The following is a 24,702-nucleotide window of genomic DNA, read 5'->3' as shown; positions in this document are numbered from 1 at the left end:
AATGTCTTATCAGCCATATGCTTCTAAGAATACAAATTAGAGAAGAAATCATTTGAAAACACAAAGCAGAAAGATAGATGTCATGCAGGCTGAACTAACCCAAACAGTGTTTTCCCTCTAAAGTTTTCCATGAGATGTCAGCCACTTGTTGAGTGTTAAAATACTCTTCAGCTAGAGAATGCTGTATTTCCTTTGGCATTCCAGGCAGTGTCTAACCAGTGTTTGGAACTTGAAACTGGTGCCAAGCCTAAACACATCTGGTTGATTCCAGGCCACAAATAGCATTGGAATGCCTTCAACACCTTCCATAGCTGCCATACTTAAAAGTTTATTTCCAAAATAGAACTGACAAAATTTATCAGACTGATGCTCCAGAATTAAAGTCAGAAATGTGTCATGAAGAGCAGTATGTATCATCATAACATACATGAAGTTATGTGCTTATATTTCCTAATACAAATTCGCATTTCAGCAAATCAAAAACCAGCATGAGTAGATTCAATACCATTTTCATTTGCTAAGTGACATTCAGATTAGGAATCCATTCTACACACTTTACGTATTCAGGTATATGGTGATATATAATCTCAATTAGTAATCAAATATCTTTAATAATGTTATTGAATGCCTCTGGGGCATGCTACTATTTAGAAAATGCTGTTGGATGCTCTATGTTAGTTCATTAATGATCTTTATCTTATTGTAACATCCAGGATAAATTAAGTGATAAAATGTGGTAAACCACAATATTAGAGTAGGAAGAAGTTATTTACCTGTAAGAGGAAAAAAAATAGAAAGTATTGGAAATAAAGAAGATTCTAGTAATCTGTTTCAAGGCCGCTTGTAGTCTGAAGAAAAAAAGTGTAATTCAAACCACACAAGAACTTAACTTTTGGAAAAGATGTATTGAATGAGGTAAAGTAGATAACACAGAAGAGAATGTCAATGGAGTGCCAAGAGTTTGGAAAGAGAGTGTGCTTTTTCATTTGACAAGACCACCGGGTGGGAAGGTAATTTAACAGGAAGCAGAAGTACATTTGGGAAAAAGACAGAGGTTTTGCCTTCCAGAAAACCTCAAGTTGCTATATATGAATTTGATCTCTCTTGTGTGTATTTTACTTGGACCTTTAAAAAAATGCTATTAGGAGCTAGGATAAGATGATTCTGACAGTGGTAATTCATTCACAGAGCCAGGGTGGTGCAGAGTTAGATAGGGAAGATGGATTCTAGAGTTTGACTGCCCAGGTTCAAATCCATCTTTTAAGACCTGCTGTGTAGCCTAAGGCATGTTAACCTCTCCCTCTGAGGATTAGGGTCCTTGTTGGTAATAGGGAAATCATTTGGGGACCTAACTTGTAGACTGGGCACCAAGAGTGAAGGAGACAATGTAGGTAAAGTGTTTAGTTCAAGGACTGCACATAGTAAGCACTCAATGAATGTTCGATATTTTTATTTGTATTTATTAGTACACGTTCAGTAATTTCCCAAGTTGTAAGCAAGATGCATGTATCAGGAGCAAAGTACATGGAAGAAATGAATCTGAATGGAGAGAAGAGAAATTGCAGATAAAAACTAAAAACTTTCTTGGTTCTTTAGTTGCTACATGCATGTGGGCAGAACTGTTCTGCAACCTCTCTTAATGTCTCAGAAGTTCAAGGGCCCAGGAATGTTGATTGGTTAGTTCACTACATGGATCAGCTGTGTGAATAATTGTGAACAAACATCACAGTTGATATGGCTGTCTCTTTTCCAAAGGAACAAAACACAGAGCAATGTCCTTAATGAGCGTTCTCAAGGACAAGTTCAAGGCCTGTTAGATATGCCTCGGGGATGCCCACTGAACTGAAGTCTTTAAGATATAGATATTTGATGTGTGCTCATTCTTAGTCACTTCAGTTGTGTCTGACTCTTTGCGACCCTGTGGATGGTAGCCTGCCAGCCTTCTCTGTACATGGGATTTTCCCAGCTAGTATACTGGAGTGGTCTGCCATTCCCTCCTCCAGGGGATCTTCCTGACCCAGGGATCAAACCCACGTCTCCTGTGTCTCCTGCATTGCAGGCAAATTCTTTACCACCGAGGTACCGGCGTAGCCCATAGATATTCGATAGTTACAGGCGGTTGATTTTAAGGGAGTCCTTTTGATCATAAATATCATGCTTATATTAAAATACATTAATTCTACATTATGAACCAACAACCTAAAAGAAAAAATGTTCAGCTATTATGTCATGCCAAAGACAGAATTTGAGAGCAGGAGCTTTAGAATTGCACTAAATATTCTACTAATCTCCAGAAATTTCACTGGTAAGCATTTAATACATTCAGTTTAAATAGGAACTGACTTGGCCATTTATCTCTTTTTAAATTGCTTGATTGGTTTACCTGATTCAAATCAAGATGTCCTGGAATTAAGTTTCCACATGAACAAAATTCAGAAAAAAACATCCAAACTGATATTGAGTAAGTAAAAACTTTTACAGGGTAAGTTTTTTTTTTTCCCTCTAATATCAAGGTTCATGATTCACCTGACAGAATAACTGAAATTCATAAATGAAAGGTCTGTGGTGTGAAGAAGATTATCATGTAACTGAAAAACAAAATTGGCTGGGTAATTTGAAACTTTACCTTCAGTCCAAAGTAGGAACATTTTTTTATTACTTTTCTAAATAAAGTAGGTTTAAAAGCACCTACCTTTCTCAATAGAGAAAGTACTCAATAGATGTCAGATTTAAATTTTAGTGGAATTTAAGTGAATTCTTTTTTTTTTTTTTAATAAGTGAATTGTTTACAGTGCTTAACAAGAGTTTCAGATTTTTTATTTCTCATTCCTTGTTTGTGACAATTAATTCTATTGAAATCAACATTTATGTAGGGTTTTCTTCCTCTGTCCCAGTCCCAATTCCCAGGAAAAGCAAGCAAGCAATGAGCCATTGGTAAGGAGAATTAAGGATTATTATTTTTGGTGTCTGCTTAGGAAATAAACAGGCTGAGGTAAAAGAGCACAGAATCTTGAAAATAAGTAGCTCATAATTTCCTTCTTAAACTATTTTATATGTTAAATTGTAGACAGATATAACAAATACAGTTTATCAATGACACATTCATAATCAACACATAATCAAATGACCATTCAATCTCATTTCCCAACCTTAGAATCAATCAACCCAAAGATTGTTCTCCTTATAATTTTCTTTTTAACACATTCTCAAAGTATTACTAGTCCTTAATATAAACAAAAAAAGGCTTGTGGGGCCCAGTTAGGAAGGAAAGTAAGCTAAATTTCCACATATATCATAGTGATAGAAAATTCATGAAGAACTTCACTTTGATAGAACCTAATACACTGACAGTAGAAAATGTCACGAGATGTTTGGTCAAGAGACCAAAAAAGTTTACACAGTGGAAACTTGACAATCTGGGAAGCCAACAGGAGAATAATTAATCACAAGTTTAGAGAAATCATTGGATGGTTAGCATCTTGTTGCTAGGCAATGTTTCTAGGCAGCTGATTTTCTCACATCTTAAAGGATCAGAACATTTTTTTAGTATAGTATATTTTTCAAATTGATTATGCATATTTGTGTTTGTCAACTTTGGTGTCTCTCAACTATCTATACACCTTGGAGTTTATGGACTAATTTGTAAGAAATAAAGGTATTGGCTGGATGTCAATATGTATAACAGCCCTCACTAAAATAAAAGTTTTGCACTCACCCTCTAGTAAATGATAGAGTTTACATATGTTCATATAATAAAACCAATCAGAGAGGGAAAGATGCCTTCAATGATGTGCTTACTGTAGCTGAATAATGAAATACAAAATATATTTGAGGTTGATTAAGATATTAAAGTAAATTTAGGTATAAAAATATATTTAATCTATAATACATAAATAGGACTTGGTACTAAAGAAAATATCTATTGATATGTATCATAAAAGACAAGTGTAAGAAAACTGACATTTCAAACATTGAATTAGGTCACATAAGTATAAAAACTATTGGGATTTGCTATTTAAATTAGGTTGCTTTTAAAGTATCAGTAGTAAAACTTTCAAAATAATGGCAATTAGTATCAGACAATTGAAGAAAAAGAAAACTGGGTTGGTTGAAATAAGAGCGCTGTTATTTATCAACTTTGTTCTTTTCACAAATACCCTCAATGTTTAATGTTGCAAAACTCACCCAACTTTTCCACAGCCTCAGGTGACTGTGGTCACTTGTACGACCTCTGCCACGTGCCCAGTGAGGAGTAAGGCAAGGTGACAGTACAAATGCTTCCCAAGGATCATTTTCAATCGCTAAAAAGGATACTATGGATGTAGACGGTCAAAATGTGACAGGAAGTATTCACATTCCCTTTTCTTTGTTGTTCTTGTTTGCATCTTCATCACTTTCCCCCCAAAAGCATTTATGTTAGGTTAATTTTTTTCCTCTATATTTAAAAAATGTTTGATACTAGACATCTTGGTTTAAAATGAGAACCTTCCTATAATTTCCAGCCATCAGTATTTTGGTTGCAATCCTACATTCTTTCTTTTCCCACCTAGGTCCAGTGCAGCATACCACATTTCTGGTGGAGAAAAGCTGGAGATGGATTAAGAACAGGGATGAAGCAGAGCTATTTTTTGGTTAATGGTGGGAGGGGGAAGGAGGGAGGGAACACAGGTATGGGTCCAGCACATAGTAGATCAGATCTTGGATTTGGGGAACAAATACTGCTTCTTCTTATGGCCCTTGGCTTTCTTTTGAAAAATTAAGCCATTCTCTCTCTACTTATAGGGAAAAATCAAGCTATCTTGTCAACCCTGTTTAATTCTTCCTGAAAAGGAATGCATGAATTGGAAAGAAATAGTCTCCATTTAGAAAGCTGTATTTTAGTCTTCCAAATATCAGTAATTTCAGTAGCTCATTTGGCCTATTATTCACTTATGTCTTTTCTTTCACAGTCCTAACATTTTTAGTTTATTCAAAATATGGCCAATTTGTAAAAACCAAACTGAATACCAACCCCCGCCCCCCCGCCACTCATGGCTTACTTGATGTTTCGATGATGAAACAAATACAGCATTGACTGAATTTTTTATTGTTCAATTTTTCCACATATAGGTTCATCACAGCTTAAGAATTTGAAGATATTTTCTGTAGCTGGCTTGTGTCATGTCATTTTGTTGCCCTGGCCATTTAAATACATCTTTGACAGGATTTGTGAATTTGGTGTACAGACTAACTTGAAAAATATAAGACAAGCAGGCTCATAAACACATGAATGATCCAATAAACAGGCAACAAAAAAGTCCTACTGAGCTAGGCAAAAGCATTATTTCTTCCTTGTTGAAGGTATCAGCATATGCTACATCTTATGTTGCACAAGTGCACTCATTAAATATTATGAAATGTACAGCACGCCGGGAAGCTCTAACTAGCTAGTCAAAGTCACTCATACCTGTGTGTTCGTATTTATGTCGCAGAAGGGAACTGCTTTTCTGGAATGTCTTGTCACACAAATCACATGCATACATGCCACTCTCTGTCTTCTTGATCTTCTTTCGAGACAGACAGGAGTCGGAGTCTGTCATGTCATCTAGGCCTGACATGTAGTCTTGTGCTCCATCAAGCAATTCTCCCTGTGACATAATCACATAGTTCAACACAGTCGCTTCTCTTTGTGTTTATAACAAACAAGTTTGCATCGGCTGACATTTGGAGAATCTCAGAAGTGCTCTCTATGAATCCATCTAGTTCTTAGAAACTGTTATTTTCCATAAACAATATATGACGGTTCACATTTCAACAAAAATATAAACCTTCTCTGCCCTAGGTGGTAGAGCTTGTTGTTTTTCAAGGATAGAAAATGGTCAACTCTGAAGGTGAGAGAAACATAAACTTCCTCATATTCCTTAATTTTTTTTCTATCAGCAAATATCTGTGAGTGAGAATTAAATATCAGAATTTGTGTATTTTCCAGTGTGCTTAACTTTAGAAATGATCTGTAGCTGCAGAAACCCCATTTTAATTGAATTTTATATTTAGGTACAAAATGTTATTATTATGCAATCTATTTAAATGTATGTCTACCAACTAAAGGCCTCGAGCTATATTTTTATATTTAATTTTCTAATTTGAAATAGGGAATATTAATAACACTTTTTATCAATGTTCTATCTATGTTAAAACAGCCTTCAGCATTGAGCAATAATGAATGTGGATCAGTAAATTATTAAATTTCTTGATATTTATTTTGTCTTGATCCAAAGGAGTGCAAACTTGCATGATAACATACATTTCCATTTGCTAGCCCACAGTTCACTTTTCTTAGACTACGTTTGCACTAATTAATATTAGAGAAGATTAAAAAGGCTTAAATACATTTACAAAGAGGGCAGATGTACTGTAAATTGGAATACTGGAACAGCTGTTACAGAGGTGCACTGCTACTTATGCTCCTATTTTGTAAACAGGGATTTTACTCCATGATGCTAAAACATACCTGCTTTTATTTTTGAAAAACCATAAATTATTCACTAGCTTGAAAACTACAAAGGAAGTCATGTGGAATGTACAAAATATTTTTTAAAATACTCTTCCAAATAAACTGTTCTCTATGAAACCAAGTGCACATCAAATTTACATATGTATTATTGCAAATTGTGAGCATCTCTAAAAGTATGTGACTGTCAAAAATGTTAACATTTAGCTTCTATGTAAGTCCTAGAAAATACTCATGAAGTGAAGTGAAAGTCACTCAGTCATGTCTGACTCTTTGCGACCCCATGATCTGTACAGTCCATGGAATTCTCCAGCCCAGGATACTGGGGTGGGTTGCCTTTCCCTTCTGCAGGGGATCTTCCCAACCCAGGGATTGAACTGAGGTCTCCTGCACTGCAGGCAGATTCTTTACCATCTGAGCTATCAGGGAAACCCCCCAAATACTCATATCAGCATATAATTCTGAAAGCAGATGGATCGATCTAAATAAACCTTAATGATAAATATTAAGTTCTTTATCTTTTCTTAAGGCACAATTGCTTGATAGCAAACGGTCCCACTGTTTTTCCATTTATTTGTCTAGCCCACTCAGTTTTAACTTCAACTTCAAACCCACTCTTCTATTTCTGCTGAGAACACAGCATTAGATTTTTTTTCCACTAAGATTTTTTCCTACATACACATAAGTGATATAATTTTCACCTCCTCTCTTCTGATTAAAAAAAAGTCTCATTACCTGAAATCCTGGTTTCCGCTGGTACTTTCTCCTTTGCTGCATGTCAGCAAAAGTAGCTGCTCCAGTTGGGTAAGTATAGGCCATGTGTGGTAGGAAGCTCATCTGATCCAGTCCTGGGTATGGTCGCAGTCCAGGGATACTCGTCTGGACTGGTGGCATGAAAGTGGCCGGGGGGAACGCGCTTTGTGGAGGAAGAGCTGTGTAGAGAGGTTTGGCACTAAAGGGGTTCATGCCGAACACTGGGTTAGCACTTTTGCTGTCCAGATTATTTGAATTTGAAAACTCCTTCTTGATAAAAGTCAAGTTCAGAGGCTCATCTGAGTTTTCAGATGACGAAGAAACACTGTTGTGGTCTAAATTTATGCTGCCAACTTTCGTTTTGTTCTTTGTGGCTATAATACTTTTGGGTTCTTTCATTTGTTTTGGTAATGACAGGTCCAAAGGCTCAGCCTGGAGCTCCTCAGATGAGAAGCTGTTTGGAGTGTAAGAACTACTGTGGGAGTTTTTAGAAGATGTGGAGGAAAGATTTAAGGGAGAAGGAGTATTACTCCTTGAGTGGTCCAATTTTTCAACTGGTTTAATATTGGTAAAATGGGAAGGTTTTGTTAGCCTGAGAGGAGGGTCACAATTCGTAACACTGTTGTGGAGTTCTGCTATAGATGGTGACGTTATGGAGTCCATGGGTTTTACGGGAGACCTGGGTAATAAAGAGTCTTTTGTGGGAGGGTTACTGTTGGGAGCTAACGGCTTGGAGTTCCTTTCCAGTGATGGTGACCTGGAATTTGAGTACTGGTAGACTTTTCGTTGCTCAAACCATTCCTTCACAAATTCCTGAGGAAGGCCCACAGCAATGGAAATTTTCAGCAGTTCATCAGAGTTGGGCTCCATGTTCATAGCATAATATGCTTTAAGTACAGACATGTGGTCCTTGTATGGGTTGATGGGGCTTGTCATTCCTTTCTCAGAAAGTACAGATGACAAGAGGAGGGCTTTATTATCAACAAAAACTCCAGCTTTGTTGGGGACTATGTTTTCATGGGGTTGCAGGACTGCCTTGATCTCTTCATTCATCTTACAAAGGTAACGTTCATGCTGATGCAAAGGAATGGGGCCAGGAAAACTTTCTTTACAGAACTGGCAGGAGAATGGAGTGGATATGTTGTGGTTCTCAATCATTTTGTCATCGGTGACCAAATCTATTAAAGTACGTAGCTTCTCTTTCTTTATATTACTGATCTGTCTCCTTGAGTCAGTAGTCAAGCTCTGGAGGCAAGCTTTGGCTTCATTGACTTTTTCTAACGTGTAGTCAATAATACTTTTAGTGGCACCATTATGACTCACTACTGGAAGACCTACGGGTGGAATATTAGGAGAAGTAACTCCTTGTTCCTCAGGTTGAGAGCATGGATCCTTCATGTGATAACCTTTCAACTTGGAAATTTCTTCAGCCTTGCAGTCCATTTTTTGTCTGGAAACTGTGTTGTCCACAATCTGTAGAACCTTTTGTACCTCGCTTAAATTACTATTCATTGTGGGAAATCCAAGTAAAGGGGCTTCCATCCCTACACCTAAGTGCTGCATTGGACTCTGAGCAGACGGATGAACTCCTAAAGGGCTGGTGGCTCCAAGTGCACCATTCATAAAAGGACTAGTTCCACTAAACCCATGTGTGGCCATAAGAACTTTATAGTCATTGAAGTCTAGTGGTTCTGTTTTAATTTTAAGTAAGCCTGTCTGTTCAGACATACTAAGTGGTTTTCCATTCTCCAATTTGTTTCTTAACTGGGTAATGGCTGAATTAGTAGGAGAAGAAGAAACAGAATTAGGAGAAGAACCTGTCTTGATATTGTTTCTCATTCGGCCATTTACAGAGATTAAGCCAATACATTTCTTGCTGCTGATGTGTGAACTGTAGGAACCAGAATGGGAGAAACGTTTCTTGCAGTTGGGGCACTCGTACGGTTTTTCACCTAAAATGACAATTAAAATTAATGTTATTATTTTTTTCCTTTTTGATGGGGCAACAATTGCAATCATCTACCCAGGCAAGAATCTGTGCAATCAAAGGAAAGGAACACAATGGGGCACCTCTACATTCTAGGTGCTTAGATTAGAATTATGTGGCTATAACTGTTTCTGGGCTTTATCTACCCTGGGAGGACATAATTCAAGATGTTAGCAGTGGAAGGTGAGGGCTATCTGTGCCTTTTTCAGCCAAGATCCAAAATCTTGTCTTGCCATCGGCAGCCTCCTATTTAAACAGAGTGTTAGATTAATGTGTGGTCAATAGCACAATAAAGATGTCACAGTATTTAAAGGAAAGTGTAGCCATGGCTTTAATCAACTCTGTGAACATTCCATTGATTCTACCAATCCAACTAGTCCTTTGACTAGCATCCAATTTGGTAATAAAATGCTTGGCAGAGCTATCAAAATAGTTATAAAGAAGAAATCTCAGTGGTAAGATATTGTTCTAAAAATACAGCTTTCAAAAAAAAAAAAAATACAGCTATCAGGAATCAAGGAACACTTATCATACAAAAGCTCTTATCCAAAATTCTTCCACATTCTTCTTTCAAGTTTAGGTATCAAAAAATGAATATCCTTCAGAATTTGCCAGCTGAGTTTCTTCAGGTCAAAAACATTTTAAAGGACAAAAAGGAGCCTCTAGATTTCACAAGAAGGCAAAACACGTGCAGTTTTCCAGAAGTATAAGCACTCCTCCTCTTATTAGTAGTGCTACTGGCGGTACCGTAAGGCTCACGAGGCCAAGCGCGCACCCGAAGCTTACGACGTGAATGTGCAGTTCTAAAAAACTACAAACAGGGTTGTGTACATTTTATACGATCTTTAGAAACGTTCCTAATGAAACAAAACGCAAAAACAAGCACCAGCGCCTCTGCTACTCACCACTGTGGATTCGCAGGTGTTCCTTCAGATGGTGTTTATATTTGAAGGCCTTGCCACACTCTGTGCATTTGAACTTGCGATTACCTGCTCCTTGGGTCAGCATTTGGTGCTATAAAAGGAGAAAGACTGACATCAGTTTTGTGCAGGAGGAACAAAGGAAATTTGTTACAAATATTTTTAAAAGGCCTCTATTTTCAGACAGGCCAAAAGGTTTGAGTGCATGTTTATTTATTTGCCCAGTCTTTCAGAGTTGCAATAAAAGTGATAATGTTGGCAATAAAATTGGAACAAATAAAAAAAAAAGTGCTTTCACATGCGCATCCAACACTTGCTTTAGAATTATCTCTGTAGTCTCTTTTCCAAAATGTTTCTTTGAGCCGTTGGAGATGAGAAAGCATAATTGCAAAGATGTTTGTGGCTCTCTGTGTTTACTGCAGATTCTAAAATCTGAAGATTCCCTGTTGGAACGCAATGATTTTGTCAAGGAAAAAAATAAATATTATACTCAAAATCCTAGTCTCCCCGAAGAACTCCCCACACACACAACTCATTTTCTCTTTTCTGTATTGAGGTAAAAGCATATCTTATACTGAAGCAATACTAATTTTAAAGAAGAAAGAAAAAAACCTCACATAAATTAAAAAATCCTCAATTATAAATATTTTATTACATGATAAGCACGTTTAAATACCTCATTCACAGTGCTAGTAGCAAATATAAACCCTGTTTTTCTTGAGATGTTGCATGTAAGATTTGATTCATTATCAAATGTAAGAGACAACATCTTGGGCTAGAACTGCTTGAGCAGTTTTATCACAGGCCAGTAGGAAAGACTTCAACGACCTGTCATTTTCCTTTTGAGTAGTGTGCTAGGGAGTAGGGACGAAAAAGAAAAAAAGTTTGCTGAAAAGACAAGTTAAAAGCAGCAAAGATATAATCAAACACAGCTGACCTTTTTGAACAAGGGAAAAAAAGCACTGTGACTTAGAATTCTGAAAAAAAAGAAAGAAAGAAATACAGTCATCCACTCTGGATGTTCAAGGTAGGAGGCCAGCCTTTTTCAAGCAGCAATGACACAAAAGCCTTTTGCAAAAAAGACAGTACAGAAACGGTATGACAACTGCTAGGGTGTGCTGAATCTTCCCACATTCCTAGTGAGACAGATGGTGTTACATGGGACACAGGGAGGTTTGTTCAAACAGCAGCAACCTTCAAAGATCAAGCGGAGCCCAGCCCGCCGAGCGCCATTGAGGGACCAGCGCTCATATGTTGCTGAGTTGCATAAACAAACAGCAACAGCTGCTTTGTCTCCCCCCACAGCCCTCAGAGGACTACTATAAACTTTAGTTGTGCCACTGTTAATATGATACAATCATTTTAATTTACTAATTGTAAATGCCATGAGCAAATGAGGGGACTTTTCAACACCAAAGCTACCATTCATAATGCGCCAGCACAATCACACTTCTGCATGTGAAATTTAAAGCAGTTATGCTAGATAAATATCTAGGCACCTTTTTTTTTCCCCTGGAGTTTTTGTTCATATAAGCAAGGGGAGAGAAACTGTTACATAAGTGTAACTATATAAGCGTGGTTTTTACAACTTGAACTTGGAAAAACATGCAGGTGACAAGTTCAATGAGATATAAATGAAATGATTTACATGAGCTATTTTCTTAAAATAATGAAATTCCATAATCCAGTATCATTGCCATTGCTTGACTGTGTTTCCTTATTCTCATTTTCCTTATTCAAAGAAAATAAAGCCCGTAAGAATTTTAGAGAATATCTTGTTCAATAATTTTAAAAACAGATATGGTGTCAAGGTTTATATAGGGTGATTCTAGAACTGTAGGGCCAGATATTGAGACTTAACACACATCAATTTTGTTACCATCCGAACACCTCATAATATCAATCTGCAGTGAACTCTCCCAAGAGGACATAAAAACCAGTTTTGCTAAAACATTTAAGGGACACTGTGAATCAAACCTATTCAATCATTTTAAGGATTTAAGAAGCTATACTGTTGAAGATAGAATCTTTATTTTGAACACAAGTAATCCAAAAGGCAGAGTAATTTTAATATTTAGCAACAAATATGAATATCAAGAAAGGATCGTTTTTATTACATATACACATTTGAGTATTAATACAGTTTATATAAGCATCCACATGTATTATGTGCTTTTTGATTTTCCTTAAAACACTTAATTAGATTTCATAAACTAGTAGCAGCTTGTAAAAAATAGCCTAATTGAAGATGTTAAGTGACCAATGGAAAGAATACACACATCTTTTACTATGACTTAGATTTTACATGAAAAAAAAAAAAACTAAGTAAAACTAGGTGAAAAATGGAATTAAAATTGCTGAGATGTTTAATAATGTATAATTAAAATGCTACAATTTCATTCACTTTTTTGTGGAACATAAAAATGAAACTAAAGTCAAGTTAAAGTGCAAATAAAATTTCTAAATTAGAAATTAACACACTCATTCGATCGTGAACATAAGACTATTAAATCATATTAGAAGAGACCATCAAAAAATCATTTAGACCTCAATTAAAGCTATTACCATTAAAAGATCTGCATCTTCAAAATGCCATGAAAAATTAATAATGATTGCCAATCAAAGCAATATCGTTTCTCTAAGGGGTTATTATAGAAAGAAATCACTTAAAACCAACCCCCCACCTGATCTGTCCCTGGCTTGTGCGTCACCATATGCCGCTCGAGCTGGGTGCGGTAGGCAAACGTGTAGCTACACAGAGGGCAGGAAAAGTTCTCTTCATTCTTCTCGTGGCGGTACTTGATGTGCTCCTTCAGTGATGTCAAGCGCTTGTAGCCCCGGTCGCAGTAGGGGCAGGTCAGCAGTTGGGCAAAAGCATCTGGAGTTCCAGGTGGCAGGTCTGTAGCCGAGAGACGAGAGGGAGAGAAGCAGGCCAAAAGGTCAGTAAATCAATGGCAGCTAATGGGCTGACTGCCCGGGATGGTATGACAGGAATCACTGCAATCTGCTCCACGAGGGTGCCATCGGCGCACGCGGCCTCCGTGCACGCCAGTCCCCTTGCACACCCAGGACAGACTTGTCGGCATCAGCTCACACTGCGCTGGAAAATTAATTAATTACTGGAGCATTTGGGGGGGAAATTTAAACAGCTGATAAATGAGGAAATTCTCTTTAGGTGACTGACAGTTCGTAGGAAACCTTTAGTCACAGATGACTCAGGGATTCATGGGGTGAAGGAGCTTTTTGGGTACCCGTAAAGAAGAACAAAAGGTGAGGGTCAGAATCTCTAAACTTTTTTTTCCCCTCAAAAGTGAAATATTTCGGAAAGATAGGAATCCATGTAGATATTTTTATCTCTTAGAAATAGGCTCTAATTGTTCTTGTTCTTTATTGGATGTACAGATGACACAAATTTGCTGACAAAAAAATTTCACAATACCCTAAAATTACAGTTCTAATCTTTGCTCATGAAATTCCATGCCTCTGCAGCTGTTCTTCAAATTTTAAGGTAAACACCCAGGCATGTAGTGCATTTGTAATTGTAACAGCTGCAGAGGTCAGCGTCGTGGCTAAAAATGAATTACAGCCTCACCATTTTCTTCCTGCCCATTGGCCTCTGGCGTGCCAAGGCGAGACAGCTCCTCGGGGGCTTCTGGGTAAATGATGGCTGTGTCACTGCGCTGAAGGTACTCTTCGATGCTGACTGCATGACCATCGCGTTCCTCCAGTTTTCTTTTGGCAAAGTATTCCTCAAAGTCTGATGTGCAATTTGCATTCTTAACTGAAATGGTAAAAAGGAAAAGAAATGTCTTTTCAGGGCCTTCTTCCCAGGAGCCTCCGTCTGCCTGCATCACCGTAAGACACATGGACTTGCAAAAAAGACTACAAATACCTAGTTTATTTGTAGGGAGTGTTGCTGATGACCACTTATTGATCGAATGGTTATTCTCATAATATATGTAAAAAAAAAGAGGATACTTTGCTCTAAGTTAAATAGGCATATTTTATTTTCCTCTTCCTGGAAGACTAGTCTGTGTGGTTTGCAAAGAATGAAAGAAATTTTAAAATGCTTTTCAGGGAAAATGAAAAAAAAGAACTATATTCTAAGATCCATAAACATGGGAGATAATATGAGCTCAAAGCTACTTTAATAATCTATATGAAACTTTCTTTTTTTAAAGAAAGGTGTATTTAATTTTTTATAGTCCACTAAACTTAACATTCCTAACTATATATTCATTCTGTTGTTAAAGGTAAGCTTTTAACCCTCCACTCTCTGAACATCACAGACTACCAGGACTACACAATTCAAGAGAGATGCAGAAGGATGGATATTCCTGGAGAGATAATAATGAGATTTTGTTAAAAAAAATTCAAGGAATGTTGGAGTTTATCTTTTCTTAAAATTTCAATGTTTAGCTCAATATTTTAAAGCTGCTGAAAATAAAATTAAGCTCACACTGATAGAAATAAAAAGTAACAGATCGAGTTAAGAAATTGGCTATCCTGCAATGTGATTTTGATATGACTTTTATGACTCTGTTCCCATGACATGAATAACAGGTGTAAACCAATGTTAGCAATTTGTGTCCCAAGACTGTATATTAGAAACTACTAGCTATGTTTTTGGAGAAGGCAATGGCACCCCACTCCAGTGTTCTTGCCTGGAAAATCCCATGGAGGGAGGAGCCTGGTGGGCTGCAGTCCATGGGGTCGCTGAGAGTCGGACACGACTGAGCAACTTCACTTCCACCTTTCACTTTCATGCATTGGAGAAGGAAATGGCAACACACTCCAGTGTTCTTGCCTGGAGAATCCCAGGGACGGGGGATCCTGGTGGGCTGGTGTCTATGGGGTCGCACAGAGTCAGACACGACTGAAGTGACTTAGCAGCAGCAGCAGCAGCAGCAGTAGCAGCAGCAGCTATGTTTTTAAAATAAGTTGTGGCTTAAATATCCTAAGTAAAAACTTTTATGCATAAGTCAGTGTTGGGAAAGTGGGTACCACATTGTGGCTACCAGAAGTAAGTGAAGAATAATCCTTTGCTAGTACAATCCATGGTGGACCATACTTTCATAGTTTTTGAGGACAGTAAACCTTGATCTCACTACATTCTTCATCTCACCTTCTCTGTCATAAAAGATACTACAGTATTGATATTTGTCATCCTAATTCTCCCCGGCAATTTGTGGCAAGGTGATATTCAAGCAAGCCAGTCAATTTTTATTTTTGGCTTTTACTGTTATGAATGTTTATGAGAAGACTAGAAAGTGGAACCTTCCATTAATCAATAAGTATTTACTGAATGCCTGGTATGTGATAGGCATCATGTTTTGTTTTGATAAGCAAAATTGTCTCAAAAATAGATATAATATTACAAACTCAAATAAGTGTTATGAAAGAAAGTTACACGGTGGTATTACAGAAGTAACAGGGGGCTTGACAGGGACCTGATGGAGTCTGGAAGATCAGGAAAGCCTTAACTGATCATGAAGCATGAAGTTAACTAACTTTAGAAGCCAGGGTAGAACAGTGGTGACTGGAAAGAACATGGGGCATTTCAGAATCTGAAAGGACTTTGCTAGAGTATGGAGAGAAAGAGGGAGCTTGATGTAAGTGTAAAGAGGAAGGTAGAGACCAAAGCCTGCAGTGTGCGCTAGTCCTGCTAAGGATCTGGATTTTCTTCTAAGAAAAGCAGGAAGCCACTGAAAGATATCAAGCAGGAAAGATGGTGGGGTGAAATAATCGGTTATCTGCATTTTCAAATGACAACCCTGGTTACAGTATGATACGGACTGCAGGAAGAGGAAAGTAGACCCTGGGAAACCAGCTAGGAGTCTCTTACCATTGATTGGGCAAAAGATAAAGGTTAAAAAAAATGGTGACGGAGATTATAAGAAGTGGTTGCATTAGATTTGGGGAAAGCTTGGATGTGCCAACGAGGGACCGGTGAAGACCCCACCCCCTTAGGTTTAGGCTTTTCACATCGATAGATGGTTAAGTGATATCAGCACTGCAGGAAGCACAGGCATTTTAAAAGGTTTGAAACTATGAATGAATACATCGGATCAAACAAAAGGAAACCTGGGGCATTACACTTTGTAGACTATTAAACTAAGTGCTAACAATCTGAATACTGTGATCTCAAATGTTTCTCTTTTGCCTCTCTAACTTCTGTTAATTTTAACAAGAGCAATGGTCTAATTCCAGGACCTGTATTTCCTTCAAATAGAGGTTTGGAAAGTGTAAAAGTAGATTAAGATTTTGTATCTTGAAATTTTGCTTAAATCTTCTCTTAGTATCTTCAGTCTTAACATCTTTTCTAAGTAGAATGGACATTGATTAAGATCACCTTCCCTCTGATCTATTCATGCTGCCATGGATGTTTTCCAAAGAATACTTGGTGGTGACTGCGATGGTGTCATTGAACTTGCACCGTTAAGTCACTAGGGAGGTATGAAGGAAATGCCAGCTTGCACAAACTATTTATTCATTGTTTTAGATCATCCAAATAACTTCAGATTTATCAAAAGTCGCCTTTTGTTTTTTAAGTGCAAGAAAAGATAAAGGGGACAAAATGTGTGGATCCAAAATGAACCTTTTTTGAACAACTTAACTGATCTGATCAGGGATTGACTTCTTTATTAGCACCATGGCAGTAGAAAGTAAGGGGGTAGTGATTTTCTAAATTCAGATCTAGTTAAACATTGTCAAATGCTTAAGAAACGATTTAATTTTTCAAGAACATTGTCCCACTTGAAGATTCTTATTGTAACCTAGTAAACATGGATAGATACACATTTAATATCATCCTAATTTTATCCTGATATTTCAGCAAGTATTTGAATTATCTAGCTATCTTTGCATGAATTTTTATTTGCATATGAATGTTTCCATCAGAAATGTAATCAAATGCAAATTCAATTTGATTTGCATTAATAGCCTTTCGGCTTAAAAGGGAGGAAAATTCTGATTTTTCTGGATAGGCAAACTAAACTGCATCTAGACACACTACTGGTATTTGGAGAGGCAATTCATTCGGTAAATCAAATCTGGCCATACTAGATTTCTATGTCAAGTGTGTTGGGGACAAAAGATATCAAATCATGTGCTCTTGTTAAGGATCATCTTTGATCATCTTTGTAGCCTGAGCATCAAATATATTGCCTAGAAATTAGTAGACACTCAAGAATCATTTATGGAATGAATCTGGAATAAATAATGTCCTTAATGCTAGTCTTGGTGCAGAAGTCTTCTAAAAAAAGTTAGGTGTAGGAACTTAGACCTACTATTCAAGTAATTGTAGAACAATTATGTGATAAACTGTGTAGTTGTGATCATAAGTACTTGCAAGAATTTAATAGGACTCAGGGGAGTATTCAAAAGGGTTTCGTGAAGAAAGCCAATCATTTAAATCTATCTGCTCTATCAGGATTTTTCTTCACGTGGTATAGATATGCTATTAGTTATATATCTCAATATTTAGAGTCACTTAAGTGGGTTAGAGTCTAGTGTTCTATGAACTAGGTATAACCATCATGGATGTAATGTGATTTTCCCTAATCTTGCTATGGATGCTAGTAACATATGGTTACTAGTATATGGTTTCTCCACTCAGTACCACAACATTCTTTGCTTGGGATGGTTCCCCACTGTCCCTATTGCTAAGATTTATGGTACTCAAGGCAGCTGCCATATTGTTGCATGATCCTGCTCCCCTAGATCCAGTGGATTAATCTGCTCCTGAAGTGAAGTGATCTTAGCTCTCCATCCTCTAGGTCAAACCATTGATTGGTCCAGTGGTAGTCAAGAATCCCACTGAGTTTCAGTCAATCCCTTTCCCATGATTTTAGGACTTGTTTCCAAAGAGAGCACCAAGGCAGATTTATATTTTCCAAGTGACTACAACTATATGATGTAGAATGAAAGAATTGATAAATCCCATGTAAAATAAGAAAATTTATCAAGAGAGAAAATGAAGCAGATACCTAAAGAAAAGCAGAGACAAGATGACAAGCTGTGACAGCAGTTTTCTAGCCACACTTATTCCTGAGGTCAGTTGGCAACTGTATCCTCCCAGTGAGCAAAAAAATTCCCTCTTCTACCTTAGGCAATTCCCTCTTCTACCTTAGGCTATGCTGTGTTTCCGTCTCCTAGACTCCCAAACACCCTGATTGTTACCATTCTAGAATAAATGATGGAATTAAATTTTGGATACTCTCAAAACTGTAGGGAAAGAAAATGTTTTGATTCTATTTGGAAGTCTGCACTTTTGTTTTTTACAAAGATTTTGTAATACTGTATAGCAGAATCAGGGATGAGGTAGAAAATTTGCTAGAAAGTTATAAAATTCCTAACTGCATTTTTCTAGTCTAAAATCAACCTCATTTTCTTTTCTGTTTTTCTATAATCCTCTTCACTCCTCGATCTCCTTGGAAGAACTGCCAAAACACACTGACAAAGGATATTTGCATGGTATTTATGATCAAGCCATAGCAAAAATACAAAAGAAACCTCAAGTAATTTCTTCCTATACCTCTCCAGAGATTTTGCATTTAGTCCTAAAATTTACCCTGATGTCTTGCAAATATCTCAGCCTTCCCTAAGGTCTGGTAAACTTTCCTCTGTCCAAAAAAAGAACTTCATTAATTAAAAATGTTTCCTCATAGCCAAATGTGTTTTAATATTGTTAGGGTAACTTTCTAAGTCCCTTTAAGTCAAAAAAGCTCAAATTTCTTGTAAATATGTTGCTCACTCTTACTAATGTTGTTAATAATACTTTCATAAAAACACTATGTCTATCTTAGATATTAATATTTTTAATAGATAATGATAAATACCAACATGGACTGACTTTTCAAATTACTGTCTAAAAACAAGCAATTAACCTCTTGAAATTAAATCTCTAAATAAAAGATATTTATTGGTCTCTTTAATAAATCATTCAACTCATGTTCTCCTCATAAATATTTCTTAAAGACTCTTAATACTCTTTTTAAAGTATTTCTTTTCCTAAAATTATTTTTATTAGTCTTATTTTATTTTTTATAGCCATACCCCATGGCATGTGGAATCTTAGTTCCCTGACCAGGGACTGAACCTGTGCCCCCTGCATTGGAAGCACAGTTTTAACCACTGGAGCACCAGAGAACTCCTAAGATTCTTAATATGTTTACAAGTAGTTAACTTATAATGAGACCTTGATACTTGTTCCATCTCCTTTTTTTGATTACTTTTATTCTTTCACCATGTATTTTCTTTCTTTGTTACAAGCATGTGTTCATGAAGGAAGACAGGTGCTCTATTAACACTGGTCTATAACCCAGCATGATTTCACATTCATTAAGAAATTGAAGAAATATATTTGACTATTATGCTAAGCCATTTTAGTAACTATCAAAATGAATGAATAATTCTTTTAGAAAAGAAAATACTTTGGAGGGTCTAGAAGAGCTGAAGCAAGTACCTATTAAAAAACTAAGTAGAATCATTCATCCATCCCTTTGTTTAGTAACTGTTTTTGAGTGCCTACTAGTACCAGAGCGTGTGCATAGGGATAGAACACAGTGATGGTAACCGAGAACTGCTTTTCTACTCTGTGATTCTCCTATTTAGAGACAAGTACATAAAGTGAGTGTGATTCTGCAATACACAGACATAAATACATAAATGTGTATTGGAGGAAAACAAATACAAACATATACACTTCCTTAGTATAAAACAGAAATTACATATTTATAATATCTGCTTTTACTCACTTCAAATGTCAAGGCAAAGGGACCTGAATCTAGATAACTCTATCTGTCATCTTTTTGAAATATAAGCTTTCTTTAAACAACATTTTAAATGGTAGGAAAACACAGAAAATTATTTTGATTTAGTCATTTGTATTGAATTTTTTAGTTTAAAGAAAGCCCATATTCTCATTTGTTGAATATAAATTCTCATGGCTACTTTGTTGACTAATTAATGTAGGATACATATTTTATCATTAAAAATGGATGCATGACTTTCTGCAGAAGGCTTCCAGAATGCACACTGGCACCAAATATCTACAAGCAACCTTGAGGAAGATGATGTTATTATATAGCCACATGGGCTTCCCAACAGAACCTCCAGGTGTTACAGAGGTGTGTGTAAAGCCAGAAAAGTCTTGTCAAAAGTGACAAAGCTTTCTTCTCTTCTTGTGAATTAGTACAATGTCTGGACCGGTCTCTCCATGCCTGCTCTGACATGGCTTTCTCCTGCGAACACACGTTCAGATGCCAATGAGTGTTCCCCATGTATAAGAGCTTCAGGAGAGAAAGTTCCAAGGGGATGGGACTCTGTAGTATTCTACAGAATCAAATACCTCCCCCAACAGCAGGAAGCAGCCCAATTGGGGACAGTGTCTAATTTTAAAGTGAGGTGTTCTTTTTTGTTTTTTTTTTTTTTTACTTAGGGGATCATGAATATCCAGATTTAGAGACTACAAACCCTTCAATAGTTTTGGTGGCTATGTATTCGTATGAAGACCACTCCTTTAAAACAAAAATCCCCAAGTTAGATAATATGTGTTTACCTTTCATATACCTGTGAAATCTAAAATTTTAGAATTGGTTTATTACCAAAAAGACTCAAACTATTTTATTACATTTTAGACAGGTTTATGAAGGATGGTGTTTTTGCCCAGTAGGTCAGTGCTCTTCCATATGCTTTCAGTAGAGACACTTAAGGATGTTCCAGGACAGTGGTTTCAAAATGTGGTCCCCAGGTCAGCAGCATCAGTATCACTTGGGAACTTGTTCAAAATGCAAATTCTTGGGGTCCACCCCCAGACAGATGCGAATCAGCCATCTGTGTTTTAATAAGCCCTTCTGGGGATTCTGATATACGCCTAGTTTAAGAATTGTTACTCTAGGAATTCAGTTCTCTGCCTCCCCTGGCTAAGTAAGGCATTCAGTAATGTGGTTTGGGAAACAACACAGAATTAATTCTATGTCAAGCAGCCTTTCTGCCAATCTCAATCTGAGCTCATGCCCTCATTCTACAGAATATCATGTGCATGTCTCAATTGTTGAATTTTTCCCATACATGATAATCCTTCCTTTACATGCCCATGAGCTAACAGAGGCACAGAGGGTCTTATTCACCTTTGTATCCCAATGCCTGGGCTTCCCAGGCGGTGCAGTGGTAAAGAATCTGCCTGCCAGTGCAGGAGGTGCAAGAGAATGTTGGGTCAGGAAGATCCCCTGGAATAGGAAATGGCAACCTGCCCCAATATTCTTGCTTGGAAAATTTTTATGGACAGAGGGGCTCAGACACAACTGAGCACGCATGCATGCATTCCAGTGCCTAGGACAGTGCCAGGCACACAGCTAATACTCAATAATTGAAAGATTGCTGCTGCTGCTGCTGCTAAGTCAGTTCAGTCGTGTTGGACTCTGTGCGACCCCATAGACGGCAGCCCACCAGGCTTCCCCGTCCCTGGGATCCTCCAGGCAAGAATACTGGAATGGGTTCCCATTTCCTTCTCCAATGCATGAAAGTGGAGAGTGAAAGAGAAGTCGCTCAGTCGTGTCTGACTCCTAGTGACCCCATGGACTGCAGCCCACCAGGCTCCTCTGTCTATGGGATTTGCCAGGCAAGAGCACTGGAGTGGGTTGCCATTGCCTTCCCCGAATTGAAAGATTGGACCCTGTTTAAAATAATTAACTTACTCATTTTGACTCAGCTACTTATGTTTTTTAATCTCAATATCTTCATCTATAAAATGAGCCAGTATATGCTTTCTAGGGAATCCTCAAAGTTTCAGAATTGCATCATTTCAATTAATTCTTTGCCCTAATCAATTTGCTTTTTATTCACTGCCTAGGCCTAGAGAGTTTTATCTGTATTGTTTTCAATTACAAACTCAAAGGAACATAGTTTTCTGATGGAGGACCCACATACACAGATCAAGGAAACATATTTTGGAGGTGCCAGACAACATCACAAGGGAAACTGCTTATTAAATATTTGCTGAATGAATGAAGGAGACACTCAAGAAGCTTGGGATATCTGTTCTTTCTTGTGGGAACTCTTGCTGTGAAGTGGAGATAGATGCTCCTAATCGCAAACAAAGCTTGTAAAACTGCAGCATTCATTCACCAGGAAGTGACAGGTTCTTCCTGATGTACACAGGTTATGGTCTGAAAATGACCCTTCTGTCTAACCTGCCAAGTGCTACTTCTGTTTTTCTTGCCTCAGAACCTATGTCTTACTCAGCTTTCTTTTTAAAAACTCATTGTATGAAATTAACTAGAAAAAAAATTTTTTAATGATAATTAAAAATTATCATTAATTTGCATGACAGATCTGACTAGAGGACAAAATTCTCCCAACCTATAAAACTGTGACCAATATTATACACAAGAAGAAAATGACATGCTTTAGAACAGCAGGACTCTCTCCTTGTTAAGTATTTAGGTACTAAATGAATTGTCTGATAAACTGGTAAATTCACTGTTACACAATTGGTTAACACTATATACATTCCCGGAGAAGGCAATGGCACCCCACTCCAGTACTCTTGCTTGGAAAATCCCATGGACGGAGGAGCCTGTTAGGCTGCAGTCCATGGGGTCGCTAAGAGTCGGACACGACTGAGCGACTTTACTTTCACTTTTCACTTTCATGCACTGGAGAAGGAAATGGCAGCCCACTCCAGTGTTCTTGCCTGGAGAATCCAGGGACAGGGGAGCCTGGTGGGCTGCCGTCTATGGGGTTGCACAGACTTGGACACGACTGAAGTAACTTAGCATAGCATAGCATATACATTCCATTCAACTCTGCCCGAGAACTATTTAACCCAAGTGAAAGTGAAAGCCACTCAGTCGTGTCCCACTCTTTGTGAGCCCATGGACTATAGAGTCCATGGAATCTCCAGGCCAGAATACTGGAGTGGACAGCCTTTCCCTTCCCCAGGTGTCCCATTAAGGGACACTCCAGGCCAGAATACTGGGGTGGGTAGCCTTTCCCATCTCCAGGGGTTCTTCCTAACCCAGAGATCAAACCCTGGTCTTCCATTGCGGGCAGATTCTTTACCAGCTGAGCCACCAGGGAAGCCCAAGAAGAGTGGGTAGCCTATCCCTTCTCCAGTGGATCTTTTCAACCCAAGAATGGAACTGACGTCTCCTGCATCGCAGGCAGATTTTTTACCAACTGAGTTACCAGAGAAGCCCCCAGAAGAAACCTAGGTAATTTAAAGGTTTTAACTGAACTCCAATTAAGAGATACAAGAGGAATGGAAAGTTATAAAGCAAGAAGATAATAAAGGTACAAAAACATTCTCATTTCTCCACTGTCTTCTATGCTAATGATATGACACACAGAATTTATGCTGCAAGAAGCCTAACCCATTGCAGCCTGCTAACCTTATCACTCTGAATATCATTTTGGGGGCATTGGGCTTCCCTGGTGATTCAGACAGTAAAGAATCCACCTGCAATGTGGTAGGCTTCAGTTCGATCCCTGGATAGGGAAGATCCCCTGAAGAAGGGAATGGCTACCCACTCCAGTATTTTGGCCTGGAGAATTCCACGGACTGTATAGTCCATGGGACTGCAAAGCAGCGGACATGACTGAGTGGCTTTCACCCTCACTTTCTATCTTGCTCAAACAAGAGTTTAAATCTAGGTCTAGCTCTTTACCTGGGATTCAATTGCTTCTGAAATCCCTGCAAAAGATCTTGTACACCTGAACAGAATTTGTGTTTCTATGTGGTAATTCAGGCAGAGAATCCCTGATCCCACCCCTTCCCATCCTGCTCATACTCACAGATTATCTTAACATTGTGAGGTATAAACAGGACTGGCTATATAATGTGGGGGCTCGGTGCAAAATGGAGGCTAGATTCTTTACCACTGAGTCACCTGGGAAACCCCAAATGGTGGCAGTACTGCATCAAACCAAGGCCGAGGCCTTTGGGAGCACAGGCCCTTGTGTGCCTGCATGTACCACGTCCAGGACCCCAGACTCAGATCTAGAATCATGAGGCAGGAGCACTGAGAACTTCCCCATCCAGCGGCAACTTGCACAGCCCATGATTTTCCTTTTTTTTTATTCATTCTTCCCAGTAAAATCTCATTAGAAGAAATGATAGGGTGGGTGGAGTCCAAAATTTCTAGTCTAATGCCCTCACTTAACAGATAAAATGAAGGTATAGTGAAGCTAATGATTTGTAGAAAGTTACACAAATAATTTCTGGAAGAGCTGGGTAGAGAATTCATGTGTCCTAACTCAACCCATTACTCTTTGGACTATAGCATAATGAGTCAATAAGAGAGAGAGAGAGAGAGAAAGAGAGACAATCCCACCTTTTTAGTTTGTATTCATGCCTGATTGGATATAATCTGAATAGGTCTTAGATGCTGAAAAGATTGCTCTGACATTATAAGTAGCTCTAAACAAAACATTATGACACCATAAAATTAATAGGGGAAAGGCAATATAAATGCCAACTTCAGTATAAATATGACATTTTAAACTTTTTTTTTTCTCAATTTGTCTTTTCATGTCCTCCCTCTTCTGAA

At 37.8% G+C, this 24,702-nt stretch overlaps 1 protein-coding gene across 5 annotated transcripts in view; it reads right to left on the bottom strand.

Moving 5' to 3' along the window:
• Positions 1 to 24,702, bottom strand: part of ZEB2 (zinc finger E-box binding homeobox 2) — a 136,154-nt gene that overhangs the window by 6,081 nt on the left and 105,371 nt on the right. For all 5 annotated transcript variants that reach the window (XM_061438561.1, XM_061438601.1, XM_061438571.1 and 2 more), the window contains 5 exons: positions 13,743 to 13,931; positions 12,835 to 13,049; positions 10,136 to 10,244; positions 7,226 to 9,195; positions 5,447 to 5,627 (listed from right to left, as the gene is read on the bottom strand). In XM_061438561.1, the coding sequence (XP_061294545.1) occupies positions 5,447 to 5,627; positions 7,226 to 9,195; positions 10,136 to 10,244; positions 12,835 to 13,049; positions 13,743 to 13,931 (2,664 nt within the window). The remainder of the gene's footprint in view (positions 1 to 5,446; positions 5,628 to 7,225; positions 9,196 to 10,135; positions 10,245 to 12,834; positions 13,050 to 13,742; positions 13,932 to 24,702) is intronic.

This window comes from Bos javanicus, chromosome 2, assembly GCF_032452875.1.
Source record: "Bos javanicus breed banteng chromosome 2, ARS-OSU_banteng_1.0, whole genome shotgun sequence".
Taxonomy (NCBI): Eukaryota; Metazoa; Chordata; class Mammalia; order Artiodactyla; family Bovidae; genus Bos; species Bos javanicus.
Note: the sequence above shows the minus strand (reverse complement) of the source record. Positions and strands in the feature narration are given on the sequence as shown.